The sequence below is a fragment of the Xiphophorus couchianus genome, chromosome 23 (genome assembly GCF_001444195.1).
Source record: "Xiphophorus couchianus chromosome 23, X_couchianus-1.0, whole genome shotgun sequence".
Lineage (NCBI taxonomy): Eukaryota > Metazoa > Chordata > Actinopteri > Cyprinodontiformes > Poeciliidae > Xiphophorus > Xiphophorus couchianus.
Window position 1 is genome coordinate 15,586,839 of NC_040250.1, and position 19,217 is coordinate 15,606,055.

Consider the following 19,217-nt stretch of genomic DNA (forward strand, 5'->3'; position numbering starts at 1 on the left):
TTAGTTTTCTGCACATGTAAGATTTTGCATGTAAACCACCATAAAAATGCACCACACACAATTTTATTTTATTTTTTTAAATTTAAAACAAATGTTTAAAAATATGTCTAAATTCCTTTCCACTTTCCAAATGCTTACCACTGTGTTAGTAAAGTACACAAAATCCAAGGAAATGATATTAAAGTTTGTGGTTGTAACAGATTAAATCTAAAATTATGTTCAAATTGTGTAAAGATTTTTCTCAGGCACTGAAGCTACTGTGCTGATGTTGTGCCTATTTGACATCTTTTGTTCTTCTCTCTCCTTTTTGTCATCTTCCAAAAAACCTAAATCCCCCTTTAGTTTTTGTTCCTTTTCTTATTTTTCTCTTTGGCATTTATTCTTTGGCCTTAATGGAGGTGACCATGGACACCCATGAGGTAAAGACTCTGACCAGAATTTACTGCATTCTAGTTCTTAAAACATAGGAATGATGGTTAGAAAAGTAATTGTAAAACTTTCCTGTTTTTGTTTTTGTAGATATTGACTTGCTGTGGAGCAAAGCAAGGAATCAAAACTTAATTCTTTTTTATGTTTTGTTGACAGTTACAAACTTATGGCCTTTTTGATAATTGTGCACTTTGCAGAAGACCCCCTACTTGGAATGCAAGCAGATCTGAAATTTTTATAACCGTATATACTTGAGAGAGAAAAGTGACATAGTTTATTATTACAATTTTGCAATTGTCTTTGAACTTGAAGCATTGGACTTCTTTGTGGGAATAAAAACTGATCTATTGTGAGATCTGAACATTTTACTGAAGTGGAGAAAGAATCCCCAGTGGAAAAGAAAAGCTGTGGGGAGGAGAAGTGAAAGTTCAGGGCTGAATGTGGGGGGTGAACAGGCTGAGTGCCAAATGGACGCAAAGGATTCTTGTAATGAGTCTGTGGAGTTTCTATGGAAACAGGAGTACAACTAAGTCCACATATCAGACATTGAACTTACTGGAAGGGGAAGACTTTAAGAGGTGGAAAAGCACAATCAGGTTTGTATAAAAGTTTATTTGGGTTTTCTTCTCAAGTCTTTAGATAACACAAGCAAAGATTTGTTAAATCTGTCTACTGACTTTAATGTACAAACTAGTTAACTATTTGCCAGACTCACTGGGTTGCTTTGCAGTCCTAAAGCACAGGATCAAATTTTTTATGTTTGCATCAGGTGAGGTAATGACACTATAGTGATGATTAAATGGGCTTAAGGGAATTCTGCTAACATGCGCTACTGTCCTAAAGATTCACGGATGTGTCCTGCACAGTGATAAAGTAGGAGCTTTAGTATGCAGAATGATGATTAGGAGACGGGGTAACCTGAGCGATACCTCTGCCCAACAACTTGCCAGCAAGCTGCTGACATGTTGAATAATAGATGAAGATATTTTAAGTATATCAGTTTTTGTGTCAGAAATAAAAATTTCATTAATATAACAGGAAACCTCACTGACTTTGCCACTCTATGTTTCTCAGCCCATGTGTCGCAAGTAAGCTTTGCTCAGAAGACAGAGCCTGATCTACAGAGGATCACATGACCTCATCGGACAGAGCGGGTTCTAGAAGCAGCTGGGTTACTAGGAACTGACACGGACCTGCAGGTTCTGTATAACGACGGGGGAGGACTTGAAGCACAAAGCCAGTTCAGTCATCCTGAGGAACAGGTGAGAACCCGGAGGAGATGGGATCCAGTAACACACCTGCTGCTATATACTCACTTTTGACTGAGGAGGTATCAGGTATCACACACACAACTACCTGCACCCTGTCATGTAAACACAATGTGTTCAGGAGATTTTACCCATATCTCAGATTTTTTAATTTAGGAAAGTCTTTAAAATTTTGCTTTGAAAATTTGACTGAAAGGTGTGAATATGACATCATGTAAACGGCTATTTTTAATCACGCTGTTGGCATCAGAGAGCTGCAGAACTCCAAGAGGAGCCTGGTGCCACGGCTTTGTCAGCTAGCGACTGCTTCTGAGCTCTCAGCATGCAGCTCTCTCACAAACTGGACCAGACACTCCACATGCTCAGACAGGAAGTCAGGACGATGGTGAGTGCTCTAGAAAATAATATCTTAACTCTTTGTGACATTTTTGAAAATGTTGCTTTATAACTGTAATTCACTGCAGTAAGGAGTTGAAATGTTTGACAAAATTTCATTACATACTGCAGTCATGACTGTAAATTTTATTTGAAACCTTAGCAATACTTAGCGTCATTTTTGTAGTTTGAGTAAACTTCATGTTTTTGTTTTTTTTTTCAATTATCTTTTGCATATTTAATCTTTCCCTACTTTTGAAGATCAAGTTCAAGCATTGGCGGTGAAATATGTTTTTGGTAGATTGCAACCTAATTTAATTATTTGTATGCAAACCACATTTTACTCTCAGAACTCTTTAATATCAAAGGAAACTGAAAAACCAAAGAGGAGGTCAGTTAACTAGAAAAGGTTGTTAAATCAGTTTCAGTAACTTTGATGTTAATAAGACTATGAACTGTTGGACTAGAGGGGATAAGATACAAAAACCTCCTTTACGGGATTGGTTTTATTGATGGCGGCCACAGACAATTTTCCCTCTTTATTTTTTCTGTCTGTTTTTCTGCTAGTTTCACATTTGGTATGGGTCAGTGTTGCTACTAGGATAGGTTGAATAGGATTGCACATCAGTACATCTCTGCTTGGAAAGGTTTGCCATGTTACCCCAGTACCACATCTCAAGAACACAGATATAATTTCAGGAGACATTTAGAAAGCTGCAGATGGCCTTAACTTGTCAACATGACCAATGTCTTCTCCTTTTTACAAGAAGGAACGAAATGAGTCGTACCAGAGCACTACAAAATGGCCTTCACCTAGTGTGACAGTCCAAAAGAGATATTTTGAGGCCTAAAAGCCCATTGTCCTGTGGTTGGTCCTGTGCTCACTGCCTGGCAACATGAAGCATGAACATAAACAGTTTTCTCATTTACCATTGAACATCAGCATTGTGAGGTTTGCCACTGCATAGGCAACGGCATCCTGGGTTCCTCTAGTTGATGCCCAACCTCATTTGATGAGAGTAAGCAGTCATTTCCTGGAATACGGAGGGATATTACTCATCCTGAACCCAAATCCATTAAAACATGTCTTGTATATCAAGTCCAGTCCATCCAATGCTGCCAGTTCACAACTTGCACTGTCCATGAGCTCAGCAACCAGGTCCAGATCAGGGGAAGAGAACCAGAACACTGTCTTTTGATTGATTTTTTTTTCTTTTCTTTCTTTTTGAGCAATGTGTTTTTATGATAGATGTTCCATTAGAGCTGGTGCATCTTAGGTAATTCTGAAATTCCCCAACATTAAATGCAGAGAAATGAAAACACATTGGACATTCATGTGAGCTGTTCAGTCTTCAAATGTTCTGTGTTTTGCGCCTGTTCAGAGTGAAACTGTGTCAGGGTAATGTTATGAGCACAGATACTGCAGGTTCATGTCATCATGAAGGGATTTATGTTGCCATGTTGCACCTATAAATGCACATGGAATAGATCCAATTAATACTAAAATATTTTTGAAACAATTTACACAAACATTTTTAAAAACATGGCAATGGAAAGAATGCTATTATGAGCATACGCATATTACAAAAATATTTTGAGTATAAACAATTGCTGAGCTTTTCAGTGAAAACAGATTACAAACATGAAAAATGTAATAACATTTGCTTGTGATGAATCACAAAGTAACGTCTGAAAGCCGCAACTTGCAAAAAGTTAATCTTTCACTAAATATGTGAAGATGAACTTTGCTTTGATATTTTGTTCTTCTCTCTCTGTTCCTAATCAGAGTCAAGACAAGGAGCGAGAGGAGCATGTTTGGAGGGACAGGCTGCATCGCTGCCAGAGGCAGCTGAAGGTCAAAGACGAGGAGATGAGTCGTCAGGCCCAGTATTTTGAGAGCTTTAAAATCAAGCTCCAGCAGAAGCTCAACCTGGCCCGAGACAGAGAGCAGAGTCTGCAGAATCGCATCTACAGTTTAGAAAAGCAGTTACTGGATGTGACTGTTAGCTGTGCTACAGGAATGGCAACAATCACAGCTGTCAGAATTACAGCTGGGACTGTAAAACCCATGAATGAACTAGACAAGTTACCATCTATGAGAGGAGAGGGGGAAGGAGAGGAGGAAAACAAGGAAGAGAGGAAGAAACAGTGGCAGCCAAATGTGGGACCGTTGAGTAAAGAAAGGACAAAGGTTGATGAGAGTAAGACAGACTCAGTCATAGAGGGAGGACAAGACAAGGAAACAAAACATACTTCAAAAGAGGCCAGACTGCAAAGCTTCATTATCAGCCTGCAGGAGGATCTCAAGGTACTGCTGGAGAGAGAGGAGGAAGGGATGACTGAGCGGAGGAAACTGTTGGAGGAACTGCAGGAGGCCCAGGAGAACAGACACTTCCTGGGCTGCACAGTGGAGGAGATGAAGGCAGAGCTGCATCAACTAAGACAGTCAGAGAACTCCATGATGGAGGAGGTGGAGGACCTGAGAAAGGAGAACCAGAGTCTCCAGGAGATTCTCAGGGATGCAGGTCATTCCACACCTCCGCTGTCATCTCTAAAAAGTGAGGCAACGTGTACCATTCCTGTAGTGAACTTGCCATGCTGCTGTCCGGATACACCAGTCAGCCCTTTGTCACCGGGGATGGCACTTGGACAATCTTCAACAGGAAGCCTAGTAGGAGAGGTGCGTAAGCAGCAGCTAACTTTTTCATCACATTTCATGTGATTATTTTGTTGAGCTCGAAATTTTGTTTATAATCAAACTGAGAAAATGTAGATGGTAAGAGACAAAAAAGTGCTCATAATAATCTAAAAACTGCTTCAAATGAGCACCACCTCTAATGTAATGTACCGAGGAACCCCAAATATTAGTGAGCTTTTTAGGTTAAAATGAGTGACAGGAGAGCATAAAACTTTCCACAAGTCAATGAGCTATCTGGTGCTGGACAGCTGCAGTCTTCCTATAGAAAATAATGCTCTGTCTCATTAAAATAGCTAGCTGCTCATTCTATAAATGTAAAAAAAAAAAAATCTAATTAAGCCAAAGTATATATTTAGAGATAAAACAGGTTATTTTTGCTTAACTGTGCATGTTTCAGAAGGTTGTAAATCAGTATGTTTCTGATCTAAACGTAGAAAATTATCTGGCAAAACCTATTCAACTGGTTCACTTGGAAAAAAATCATATTAGTGTTGACCACATATATTTTATTGTCATATTTTTTCCTACAAAAAAAAAATCTTACAAGAAATGTGCTTCAGATAGTTCTGAAAACAGGAAAAAATTTATCTAATGCAAGATTATATACAAGATCATATTTTTGTATGCATCAAAGCATGTGTTCTAAACTATCCATAAGACTACTTTCTCTTGTTTAATGTATTTATAGAGGTTAATTGTAGGTTTTTCCTCACTTGCTGTATGGGGGGGGTAGTGTTAGTCATTCAGGGTAAAAATGGCCCGTTAAATGGAACATCTCTTATGACTTATACATAGATATTACATTGACTGAATTTTATGCATTACAGTATTTTATGAATATACATTGGTCAATATTTTGCAGTTGGTAACTGGCTCAGAAGTGTTGTGCATGCATAAATCATTTAAAGAGTATCCTAAGTGTTAGCATTCATTTAACATTTGTTACTTTTTATAATTTGTAGGCGCAGTCACATGCAGTTCCCGTGTCACATCTGTCTGCAGTTCAACGCATTGACCATCAGGGCGCAGCAGAGCACACACGAAACAACCCAAATGATCATTTCCCACCATCTACGAGAACCACAAAACTAAATCCTCCCAATGATTTTCCCCAAATTCGTTCCAAACCCACCCCAGGGTTTCAGTCCCTTTTCTTTTCCACTGAGTTCATAACTGAACCTAAACTGGGAAATGTGGAGGAAGTTCCCAGTGCAGAATCTGATGCCCTGAGTGCAGCTTTACACAGCTTGGGGTTTGGTGACAATTCGAAAGCTCTTAAAGAAGAACGTGACCACCTGGAGGATGAACTTGAGCACATAAAAGCAGAGCTTCAGGCGATAACTCAGGAGAATGCTGAAATAAAGCTACAACTCAGGAGAGAGACTGAAAAACAACCAAGTGCAAAAGCTCAGTTGTCATCAGAAGAAATGGTATTTCATGTTTTTTTTTCTAAAATGTTTTCAAGACAAATTGTCGCTTCCATTATATTTGTATTTACATTGTATCTTTTTATTGTTATGCTTTATAGATTATCACACCTGCCACCTGTGATGTAGATCATCCTCTTCCATTAAATTCTGCTGGAGATGATGCAGTTCTTGACCTTGCACAAAGTGAGCTCATCCTAGCCCTGAATCAGGAAAACCGGGCCTTGGCAGAAAGGATCCAAGAGCTGCAGGCTCACATTGAACTCAGAGAAGAGGAGATGAAAACGGAGCAAACACACCTCAGGGAGTGTATTTGTCGGCTGGAGGAGGATGTTGTCAGGTTGGAGCAGGAGAACCAAGAACAAGTCAGTTTGATCTCAGAACTCACCAGGAAGACTGAGGATGATCTGAATACCATTATGGAGCTTCGGCAAAAATTTGAAGAGAGCAAAGAGAAACCACAGAGTAACCAGCACTGCAGATCTCTGGGGCAAAATGAACACCACACTGAAATACCGGGATGCCTCCAACTGGAAAAACAAAAAGAATGTGTGGACAGTCTAGTAGAAAATATGCTTAAAGAAGATAAAGAAACACAGTTGAGTTTCAGTCAAGAAACTGTCAGTTTGACCACAGCCTCCTTGTCTGGCTGTCAGCAAAACATTCAGCGTGACTCATTACAAAACCACTCTCAGAACAGCCTGCATGTTAGTTCTTTGACAGATGAAGTAGCCCAGCTCAACAACTCAATCCAGAGCCTCAAAACAGAACAAAAAGAGCTGACAGCCAACATCAGTTCTCTACGAGAAGAGCAGAAAGAAGTCGCTCTGTCACTCCAAAGACAAACGGAAGAAAAACAGCAGCTAACTCGCTCAGTATGGGCGCTGAAGGAGCAGAAAGATTGCATCTTTCAGTCTCTACATGGACTTAAGCAAGAGAAAGAGCAGCTGAGCAGGGTTGTCTGCAGTCTGAAGGATGAAAAAGATCAGTACACGAGGTCCAACAGTGGCCTTAAAAAAGAGAAAGAGGAACTAAATCTGTTGTTATCTGCTCTTCAAAGAGATAAAGATGTGATAAAAGAATCTATTTTGAGTGGTGAAGAAGAGAGGGATCGGATCATGAAGTCTCTGCAGAGTTTACAGACAGAAAGCGAGCAGCTAAGCCAAACTGTTCTTCATTTAAATGAACAGCGAGACAAAATAACAGAGTCCCTTAAGAGTCTCACAGAACAGAGAGACCAGAAGGAACTAACTCACACTTTAAAAGAGGAGCGTGACCAGCTAATAACATCTGTCAGCAGTTTGAAAGAAGAAAAGGAAAAAGTCGAGCAATCTGTCATCTGTTTAAAGGAAGAGCAAAGAAACATAAAGCAAATAATCCTGAGTTTACAAGAGGACAGGTGCAACCTTCAAATGCAAGCTGAGAAGACCAATCATGAATTAAATCTAAGAAATGATTATATGACAAAGAGGACAGAGAAAGGAGATGATGCTCGAGGATGTGAGACCAGTAACAACAGAGGAAAGTCTGTGAAGGTACTTAAAGTAATTTCATTGACATATTGATTAAATTCAAGTCTTATGTTTTAAGTTTATACCCTAATAGTGCTGCAGTACACCATACCATGTTTAACTCAATATGATTTTTTTATGAATGACAGAATGTTAGTGACTTGATGAGGGAGATTGAAGCTTTGGAAGATGAATTAAAGAAGTCAAGAGAAGAAGCGGGAAAGAATCATGCAGAGGTGAGTACAAGCAACTATGAATATATAACACTTGTACGTACATGATCTTTATTGTCTTTCTTATATATGAAGATAAGGAAGCTGCATACTGAGCTGTCCCAGTCAGAAGCCAGGTGTGAAACATTAGAAAAAAAGTCAGCTGATCAGATCATGAGACTGACAGAATCAGCCAGTCAGAGGGAAGACATCATGAAGGAAAATGAGACCCTTACACTGCAGGTACTTCATTAAATATATCTTAACCTCCTTTCATTAATATGTTACTGTGATGTTAATAAAATTATTTCACATCTTTTGTGTAAATGGGGTTCTACATTAAAAATCACAGATAAAACCTCATGTAGAAAACACCAGCTTTTTGGTGACTGTCCCAAATGACAAAGAAATAACTCCTAATTACATATACCCTCAATTATTAAACTTTTTATACAATTATTTTTTTTAAAAAAACTCTTGTTCATCTTCATATAGTTAATCCTATTCTGGATGTTTTATGCATAGTTTTGTGGTTAACATTGCGTAGTTGCTTTGCTGCTATTTAGTAAAATCCAGAAATCTTCTTGGATATTCAGATTTTCCAAGAACGTTTCCTGAGCTAAGATCAGTTTTTACAGGACTTGATGTAATTCAAAGAATTAATGATCGTTTTTCTGCTTCGTCTAAAAGTTAAACTCAACGACAAAAAAAGAAACCTTCTCTGTGCTTCTCTTACTTTTCTTAGACTTCTAAGAAGACTAAAACCCTAACACCTGCTTTGATCAAAAACTCTCTTTGATGCCCAAAATTAATCAGTTTATGGTATTTTTTAAAAGAAGCCACCAATTCATTACACCAGGCATACAATGATCCAATTAACTGAACACCTCCTCTGTAATATCACTGAACCTGGTAAAATATCTCCACAAGCCACTTATTTATCCCTCTTATCTTGTGCTTTTGCAGACTCTACTATCTTTATTTCAAAGGCTATATTTCTGCTATTGTATATAAAACAAATAACTCTTTCTTCTAGAAACCTTCTTTCCTGTTTTCAAAGGTGGAGATAAAAGTCAGATTTCCATGTAGTTTGGCAGCTTTTTGTTGTTTTAGACAGTTTCTGCTCGTTCTTTGTAAATGGTGTATATATGCGTTGCGTCTGACTAGTGGCTGTGGCTCGTGCAGGTGAAGGAGCTGCAGGATAAACTGATGGTCCTGCTCAGAGAGAAGACTGATGCTTTGTCTCTGAAGGCACAAACAGACGAGCGCCATCACATCCTTTCTGCTCAGCTCAAAGCTAAGGCACGGCTTGTTTATTTTTCTTTATGACTCGGTATTAACCATCGAGGACATTCATTTAAGTAACAACCATGCGGCAATGACTTAAGGCTGATAAATGGATGTTTTACAGACGTATAACAAGGTGATGGTGACATTTCCCATTTAATCAGCATCATTGTTCTTCTGCTGTTTAAAGTAGCCTCATTAATTTGTCCTTGATGTGAAATATGTGTGTAACCTTCCACAGACCGTGGCTCTGGAGGAGCTGAACTCAGAGTACGTCGCTCTGAAACGAGGACGGGGCAGGAAGGACGATCAGACCGCTGCGCTCGTCTCCCTCAGAGCACGCTACAATGACATCAGAGCCAAGGTGGGTAACCAGTCAGCAACTTTTCTGATGTTCTGCCTTCATTTTATTTTTTGAGTATTAAATGTGTGTGATTTTATTTGCAGTATGATGCACTTCTTAAAAGAAAAAGCCAAACTGATCTGGATGTAGCTCCCTTAAAGGTGAGAAAACAAAACAATTTTTCACCTGAATTGTTGTTTTAAATTGCTTTTGCTGCTGAACAGCTCCCTGTGGATGATTTTTGCTTACAAAATTTTTTTTTCCAATAATAGGCCAAGCTGTCTTGCCTGGTGGTGAAGTGTCAGGAGAGAAACATCTTGTTAGCTGAGATGATGAAGTCCATGCACAGAGACGGCAGTCTGGAGCCCAGGCTGACGCAGCAGGCCGAGCATCTGCTCGGTGATGCTGCTTTGCAGGATTACGCTGCTGCATTCTCACCAGAAAGCAAAATTCAACGCAGAGAGCACTATAGTGACTTTACACAACATTTTTTTTCAGCATTTCAAGGCTGCAACAAGGGAATCCTGCCTGATCCAACCTGCCCAGTTGTATCAAACTGTTTGATTACGCATCAAAATAAAGTCTCAGCTGAATCTGGAGTTCAGTGCGGTGAGAGTGAAAAACACTCTTTGATATTTGCCAGAGAGGCTTCGGCAAACTTCCGGAAAGTTGCACCTGCAGCAGCAGAAACACTAAAGGAAACCCCCCCTGGGTCAGTGTCTCCTTCAAGTACTACGGTGTCCCCTGTCGTCCCATTAAAGGAGATCTTCTCCACAAACAGCCCCCAGGTGAGGAAATATAAACACTTTTAAAACATGTGTTGTAAAGCAACCCATCGCTGTAGTCTACAAATAATGATGCATAATATAGCTAAGCTATAACAATGGTTTTGTTTTTCCACAGCAGCTAGTTAAATAAACAAAGTGAAAAAATGGATCGATAATTTTGATTACAGATATTTGTTTCAAAGAATCGAAGATTAATCCAAACACTAAGAAAGCAGCTAAATTATGCAAACGTTTAACTTGAAGGATACCAAAAAATTGCTCTGATACGTTTTGTTCAATTTGTAGGATGCTCAAGTTATACTTAAATTTTGTTTTACTGCACCTAAATAGTTAAAACCAGTCATTACTAGATTTAAAGCACCAGATCATCTAGATTTAAAGCACCAGATCATACATTCTCATTACATGCCTGTAATGAGAATGTATGTATTTTCTGTTTGTAAGTTGTGTTCTCGTTTATAAATAACAAACAGTAAATCTTTATTAACCCTTGCTCAGCTGTCTCCTGTCACTGCATCACTCGAAGCAACCAGCCGACCAGAGAAAATTGACTTCCTTGATTTGGAGGTGAAAGACAAGCACTCCTCAGATACAGCCGAGGTGGGCATACACTTGCATGGTCCTCCTTCGGCGTCCTCAAGCACACGAGTCAGTCCCAGCAGGAGACTCAGCAGTCCTGAGAAGATTCTCAACCTGCAAGAAGAACTGCAGAAGACACTGATGGACAGCTTTCAGGTAACCTGAGGCGTAAATGTTTAACAGGATTACGGACTTTTAAGAAATCCTTTAAGTATTCAAAAAGATATTTTAATACAAATTAAAGTAAGATGTTAAGATGGTTCATGTTTCTGGGTGTCTTCTTTTAAAGGCACCAGAGAACAGAGGACGAGGAAAGCATCCTCAGAGAAATCTCTCACCTTCAGCACCTGCAGACCTAAACTCACCCAAACCAGCAAGACATTTTCCTATCAGTGATAAATGTACAGAGTCTCTGCCAGTCTCACAATTTTGTTTCCACACTAAACACACCCAAGACGTAGCTACTAATTATGACGCTTCTAAGAAATCACCAACACTTTTTAATGCAGTCACATCTCGGTCTACTAATGCCAAATTAAGTCCAAGCATGTTCACATCCTGCCACCTTAAAGCAGACAGATCTAAAAGACAAGAACTTTTAATATGTCCTGATTTTTTTCTCAAGCCTGCGACTCACAGAAAAGACAGCTCCATCTCTAGTGATGACATCAAGTTATTCACACACACAAAGCAGATAGAAAAGAAATTCAACCCCATGCTTGATTTATCTATCATTACACAAACAGATCCACTCAATACATCCTGCAGTCAGTCTGCTTGTTTCTCTCCTGAGAAATCCCACAAGGCTGCTCCACATTCCACTGCTGCATTGGAAAATGCTTCAAGACCCAGACCAGGTAAGGCGAAAACTCAAGATGTCTGGACTTTCTTTTTCTGTGTGAAAAAAAATTGTGGTCAGTGAGTGCTGTCTGAAAAGCTGAATCTTCTCTGATTTATCACTTCCAGAAACTTTTTTCATATTACATTTGCGGTGTTTTGATTCAAATTTTCATGATTTTTGAGACAGATATAAACACATATGATGCATTCAGGTGCAAATAGGCTATTTTTTTTTATTACTTTCCAGCAATAAAAAATCTTGAACACTCTTACACAACTTCAGCTACTCATAGGTTTTAAGGTGAGAGACAAAAATTCAAGATGAGGACCTGAGCAACTATTATAGTGTTGAGAAAGATGGTGCACTACATTACGGCACCATATTGGTTTTTCTTCTCCTATTCTTGTGATATTAGATTCCCTGCAAATATGTCCTTTTCTCTGTGCCTGTCTTTTAAATTAATGAAAACGTTGCAGCACACTCCAGTGCACGTTCTTGTTTAGTGTTCCCCATTTCGCTGCCTGCACTACACTCTGCTGTATACGATTATTACGTTTTAATGTATCATTTGGGCCTATTAGCGCTCTCTGAATGTACTGTGTTGTTTTGTTTGTTGTGGTTAGAATTTGAAATATGAAAACGGCTCGTCCTTCTACACTGAAAAAAGTAAAGAAAACTGAGTGTAAATGGCTAAAATTTTGTCGAACTTTCTTTAGAAGCGCCAGCGGAGGTTCGCTCTGTTGAGGTTATTAAAACAGTGGGACAGAGCAGCCTTTTGATTGGCTGGGAGAGGCCTCCTCTTGACGAGCTCGGCTGCAGCAATGACACTTTTGTGTATGGCTACAGGGTGGGTAGAAAAAATATGCTCTTTAGATTTGCATGTGTTCTTTTCATTTTCAACCTTGGGATGTTTACCACGTCTCTTGAACAAATACAGCATTTCATTTTCATCCCTCAGGTGTTTGTCAACAAGGAATTCCATAAATCTGTCCTGAGCTCAGCGTGTACCAAGGTACAAGCCCTCTTAACACTTTACAGATGAAACATGCTGAATTTTATTTACCTAAAACACTCACTCATATATAGTATGCATTTTTTTTATTTTAGTGTATTCTGGAGAACATCAACTTGAGTGAACCTGTCCACATTGGTGTTCAGACTCTGGCCTCTAATGGACTCCACTCTGACAGCGTCTACACCCTTTATTTCAGCTCAAACAAAGAATAGTTCATTCTAACCTCTCAATGGGACAGAACAGCAGGTTAGATTTGTGATTTTGTTTCGTTAACTATCTCAAATGTGTTTGTGTATCTGTTGAAATGCAGCAAATTCTTTATAGAGGCTTTCAGTGCACAGCTAGTTTGTTTCTGCATATTTTATTTACTATGCAATGTGTAGCTGAAAACTAACACTTAACACCCTGTGAACACACCGTCCCACAGAGAAACATGAGCCTCCATTACCGGTACCAGCTACTGTATACAGTAATATGTACTTGGCTAGGGTTAAGCCGCGTCAAGGTTAAAACACTCACACTTCTGGGTCAAACTGAGCCAAATAGGCATTGATGGAAAAGACCCAATGGTGGTGGCAGCTTGATGCAGGCCACACTTTTCAGATTTTTATCTGTGAAGAATAAAAAAAGACGCTTTCTGTTTCCATGATGATCTGAACTCTGTTGATCTGTCACATAAATCCCAATAAAATTATTAAAATGGGTGTGGATATTTTTAAAGAATACTGTAAGTCTAGTCTGAGTAAATGTAATTATTTTTTGTTTGTTTTCTCTGTAAGAGTAAAAGCAGTCACTTTAAAGTTTTAAACCAACTTTAGCCATCTTTTGTCCTGTATGTCCTGTTTCCACGTGTGTGTTTGCCCTTCAGTTCACAGCCATCTACAGCTTCAGCCCTCTGCAGGAGCATCCAGCCCTCGACCTTAGTTAAGTTAACTCTGCTGGAACAACGGCACTGTTGGGAGAATCCAGCCAACCCATCAGAGGAAAGACGTTCAACACTGTTTTTACCTGCCAGTAAGCATTTGGCAACCTGAGGCCAAAGGCTAAACCTCAAAGCAGTTACATGAAGATGTCAAAGGAAGTTCTGTGAGCTTTCTGCCACTGCAATCAAAGGTAATTTCCTGTAAAAAATAAAAATAAAACCTGCGCCTTTCATGTTGGAGTAAGACCTGCAGAACCTTTTAGAAAAGGTGTTGTGACAACATGAAAGTCAGCAGTGACTGCCAACAAAACGTGTTCTAAAAACCAACCAAGTGTGTCAAGGTAAAATGCATTATTGACTTTGTTCATGGAGTGATGTCTGCATCCTTTATGCTGTGTGGACCTTATGCTTCATTCAAGAGCTCCGCTGATGCCTCTGGACTCTGAAGCTGAACATCCAGCTAAAGGGACATTAAAGACCTGTGGACTGAAAACACATCAGATGTGATGATCATACTACTTTATTTTTATACATGAAGCCAAATATATTTCAATGACTATTCACTCCAAAGACTTGTTTACTTTTTGGAGTGAACAAGACCACCGGATATATAAAAATATAAACATTTGCACACAGGGAATTACTTAGATCTTTAAAAAGAAAGTTTAAAAATGAGAAAATCACTGATATTTTTTGTAGAGAATATTATCAAAACATATGCCAGTATACTGTACCTCACACTGTATGTCTATGTATAGATGGCACTTCAAACTTAATGTTTGCACTCAGAGTTTTGTTCCTTTTATAAATAAATGTTCACAATACAGTATATTGTTTTGCTACAGGCTATAAGTGTGTGTGTGTGAAATGAACTTGGTGCGGCGAAGGTATTTTTCTATTAGTTACTGATGTTCAGTTCCCACAGATTCATTCTTACTGTACCAAGAATAAACATTTATAAGATAGTAACTATCCGGGTGTTTGTGTCCCTGTTTATGTACCACAAAAGCTACTATTCATAAATAAAAACATAATTATTGAAGTAAAATATATATCTGTTTTCCAAACAATAGAGCTTTTTTTTTTAGCTTCATCATAGTGAGAGTAAGCATACATTCCCTTTTTCTCTCTAACTTTGAAATTCTTAATGCTGTTCAATATGAAAACCGTTCCTAATAAACACTAGATGGCAGTCACGAGGCGCTTACTTGTAAGGTTATGTCAAATCTGACGGGTATTATTAACAGGAGATTTATTTCAATGGCTGATGCATCAAAAGACATTTAATTTGCTTAGAACGTTGGAGTGGCTGTATCTTAATTCAATGAGCCACAATACCTAAAACTGAGTGTGAAAGAATAAGAAGCACAAACAGCAAAAAGGAGCTTATTAATCACCTGCTGTGCTCGGCAGCTTTGAGAGCTCCTCTGAGATCGTTATTGTTGCAGCTCAGCAGGGCCTACAGGCAGAAAAGTGTGTGTGTTATACTGTAGGTGTATAATTTACGGATTCAAGACGACTGCATAGTAAATTAACTTTACAAAGAATGTCTCAAAATGTTAGTCCTGCTGATAATTTCAATTGCAGTATGAAAAGTATTTTAATTGGTTATTTATAGAAAAGGTACACCACAGTGAACGGGGAAAACACTACAATATCTATCTCACTTACAGTGCTTTATTCTAATTAATTCAGAACACTTTTTCTCTTTGAACAATAAAACAAGCTAATACAGATTTTGCATGTATTTAATGTAAAAGATTTCAGGTTCAAGGATGTAATGTGTGTGAAGATTTGTAGTTACAAGCCTAGTTGGTAGTGGTTTCTCCCTACTATTTGAAAAACATGCATTACATTGTATAATGATTTCAAAATGCTTCATAAGCCTGCAGAAAACTAGTACGGGATCACTGTATTATTAGCTACGGTCTTATTAATATTCCTGAAAGCTTTTCATGTTTTGACATCTTTCTACCACAAACCTTATAAAATGTTTGTGAATGGGAAGAAGAAGATTAAAAGGTTTTCAGCATAATATTTTACTCTATAAAATTCCGACATGTTGCCCGTGAACATCAATTTATAAATCTTTCCATGGATTCTCGAGTGAGAAAAGGGTTCAGGGTTGACTGGCCCCTTTTGATGTGAATTGACGTACAATCTTATGTCATTAACAGGTTTTCTGCCAGGGTTGCTCCATCCATCTTCCCCTCAACTTTGATTCCTTTCCCAGTCCAAGCAAAAATAGGCATCTGGACCACTACCATGTTTCACTATGGAGATTATCTGTCCATGGTGATGTAGTGTTTTACATGTGACCAAAAAGTTACATTTTCATCTCATCTGACCACGACATTTTCTTCTAAATGACTGCTGTGTCCCCTAAGCCTTAAATTGGACTCCTTCCATGCTTCTTTCATTTTGTATTTACACACATGGACTCTTCTTAAGTAATCATGTTTGAGAGCGAGTCGTTTCAAAATATCAGTAGAAAGGGGCTGAAAACAAATATGTGCCACACTTTTCAGGTTTTTGTTTTTTTTAAATGTATAAAAACCTTTATCCTTCTTTTTACAGTTGGTTTATGGTAATAAATCCCGCAAAAAAATAAAGACTGAACTTTGTGTTTGCAATCTGACAAAATGTAAAAAAGTTGAAGGGGTAATAATAGATTTACAAGATACCATAAAAGACCGACTCAGATTATTGCCGAAGATCCCTTTTCTACATCTTCCTCTGTGTGTATCTGAGAGTGTATCAGCCCTTCAGGGGGCATATATCCAAGGGGTGTGTGTGGGGAGGTAGGGGTGTGTGTGTGTGATACAGACAGTCGCCACCAGCAAGGTTAAAGGGGGGGCTTTCTTGAAAAAGAGATGAGAAAGAGAAGAAGAGGGATGGAGTGCTGAGGTTGTCACCCTGAGGTGACGCTGTGACTCCATCTCTCCCGCTGGCGCCTGAAGAGTCGGGGGGTCAACGAGTGGAGGTGGGGGGTTTGGGCTGCTCACACCCAGAGATCAGCTCTACAATAAGTGGGTTCTTGCTGCTCTTGTGTCTGGGAAAATGTGGCTTTGATGCTGAGAGGTGGTTATGTTTTGTTGCGTTGTCGTGCAGCAGTAGTGTGGCAGATATCGTCCATGCTGGGAGTCCCTGCAGGTGTCTTCACTGCCAAGATTCACAAATGCTGCTGAAAATGACGAGCCAAAGGGAAATGATTCAGTTTGTATACATGTGCGGTATTTTGTGTTTGTGAAACCTTTCCTCTCGTTGTGTTTCTGTCTGCTGGTTGTATCAGTCCATCTCAGAGATGATATATTTAGAGGCAAAGCACTATCAGAGCTTACAGCTGGCTGCCTCTGATTCAATTCTGACAGCATTCAAAGCAATCTCTTCTCTTTTTGTCCTGCTCATTTTTCTGCCTGCCTCTTTCTTCTTTCTCTCGTCAACATCATCTATCTTTTTTCTCTTCTTTGCGTTTCTTTTTTCCTCTTACATAATTGCGCATTTTGCCATTTGCTTATGTTCCTTTATACACTCCTTTGAAGACCCTCTTTCTTCTATGAATTTTATTTTACCCCATAACCCATTTCTCTCAGTTTTCCCTTTTTTCTGGGCTTCATTACAGCTGTTGCATTGCGAAATTTGATCTCTTGAAAACTCTTTTGTCTCGTCTCTCTTCCGCTGTTGTCCATCCATCCATCCATCTTCTTCCGCTTATCCGAGGTCGGGTCGCGGGGGTAGCAGCTTCAGGGGTTGTCCGCTGTTGTTTCCTTCCAATATTCTCCACAATTCCATGTTCTATAATCTATATCCACTCTCGACTAAGCGCATGCTGAAACACACATCAAGCAGAGCAACTTTTAATTTGTGGAAAAAGACAAGCAATTAGTTGCTATTACATCCTTGAATGTGCCTGCAAAAGCAAGCCTAATCTCATTAATCACAAACAATGGGGGCGGTAATCGAGAAGCATGTTTATGCAAATTCCCACGCACTGTAATCTCCTACATGCTTGATAGCCAAAACAGAGGAGGTGTGCTTGTTTTTAAAAATATTTTCTGTTCATTTGACTTCGTCATGTTTTTTTTCCCCCAACCACTGCAGGTGCTTCCAGGACGTGTGAACCAGGACACTCCTGAGAAAGTATTGATTCCCATTGCTGTTGAACCCTCCACGTCTGATCACAAATAACCCTGATATGTGAAACACGGAGTTTTTCACCCCACCTCCGTTCAGCTGCATGTCCCTCCTCGTTTTCTTCCGCCTCTTGGCAAATTCTCCATCTCATTTCCTTTGTCAACCATCAGTTCTCCCTGTTTCTTCTGTTTTATGCTTTCCATTTGCATGTTTATTGTTACACTGTTTGCCTCTCTTTCTCGTTTTCTCTCTCCCTCACGTTGTGTCTCTTATCTGTTTCTTCATTTATCCACATTTTAACTTTCCCATTATTGTGCTATTTCTTTCCACATTTTTCATTAGAGCTGTTGGTCCAGGAGCCAAACATGATTCACAACTAAATATAGCCTAGGTAAAACATTATAAGATTATCTTTGTACATCCCCTTTCTTCTCCCTCATGAGCACCCTGTCTTTTTCCCATAATATCTTCTCTGTTTTAGCCTTCATCTCTCTTGAGTTATGTGCCAGTTTCAGATGAACATGACGAAGATGGCACAATGTAAATCCTGAAGTTATCAGAAGCCTGAGAAAGGTCAAACACACTCCCTGACAGGCTGAAGAAAAGTGGATCCATGAGTTCTGTTGAGGAATATTTTGAGGTTTGTCACAATGTATCTAGACTGGTTGAAAATTGTATGTATTTAGATTGATCAGAAATTATTTAAAACACCAATTAATATTTGTGAGACGACACACCTGGACTTTAGGGAAGAGAGGATGATTAAAAAACAATGTTGAAATAAAGCCACATTAAGACCTTTTTAACACGCCAGACTTACAATGACACATGCTGGTGGAAGCATCATGCTGTGGGAAGGCATGAAAGGGAAACTGGTGAGAGTTGACAGGATGATGAGTAAAGCTAATCTCAGTACAAAATGGGAAAACATCATTTGAGGCTCTTAAAGGATTGAGACAAGAATCTAATGACTTGGTCTGATGTTCACTGATGCGTTCTGACCAACTGAACTGAACTTGAGCTATTTTGAAAAGAAGTACGGTTAAATATTTCCTTCCAATTTTCTCCACAATTCCATGTTCTATAATCTATATCCACTCTCGACTAAGCGCATGCTGAAACACACATCAAGCAGAGCAACTTTTAATTTGTGGAAATGGTGGAAAAAGACCTCAAAATGCTCGCATAATTGTGGTGCGATTCAAAGCATTAATTCACGTGATTTAAATAAATATGCATGGAACACCATCCAGATTTTCAAATTTGCTGAAAACCATGCTTCTCTCTCTGCACAACTATACACTGTCACATAAAATCTCAATAAAATCCATTCAGAAGTTTGTGGATTTAAGTTGATGTAACATGGAAAAGATTAAAGGGCATGAATA

The 19,217-nt window shown here is 39.0% G+C and overlaps 1 protein-coding gene across 2 annotated transcripts; it reads left to right on the forward strand.

Moving 5' to 3' along the window:
• Positions 1 to 21: 21 nt before the first annotated feature.
• Positions 22 to 14,667, forward strand: LOC114139200 (protein MLP1 homolog). 2 transcript variants are annotated; one of them, XM_028008968.1, is made up of 19 exons: positions 22 to 419; positions 520 to 1,025; positions 1,504 to 1,691; positions 1,948 to 2,082; positions 3,859 to 4,752; positions 5,733 to 6,200; positions 6,299 to 7,732; positions 7,858 to 7,944; positions 8,017 to 8,163; positions 9,106 to 9,222; positions 9,449 to 9,571; positions 9,655 to 9,711; positions 9,823 to 10,338; positions 10,837 to 11,073; positions 11,207 to 11,774; positions 12,475 to 12,605; positions 12,717 to 12,770; positions 12,866 to 13,019; positions 13,642 to 14,667. In XM_028008968.1, exons 4-18 carry the CDS (start codon positions 2,020 to 2,022, stop codon positions 12,983 to 12,985), a joined length of 5,016 nt encoding a protein of 1,671 aa, XP_027864769.1. In that variant the 5' UTR covers positions 22 to 419; positions 520 to 1,025; positions 1,504 to 1,691; positions 1,948 to 2,019; the 3' UTR covers positions 12,986 to 13,019; positions 13,642 to 14,667. The 2 variants fall into 2 exon arrangements, with proteins under 2 accessions (XP_027864769.1, XP_027864770.1); XM_028008969.1 differs by lacking the exon at positions 22 to 419 and having other exon boundaries at positions 426 to 1,025.
• The last annotated feature ends 4,550 nt before the right edge of the window (positions 14,668 to 19,217 follow it).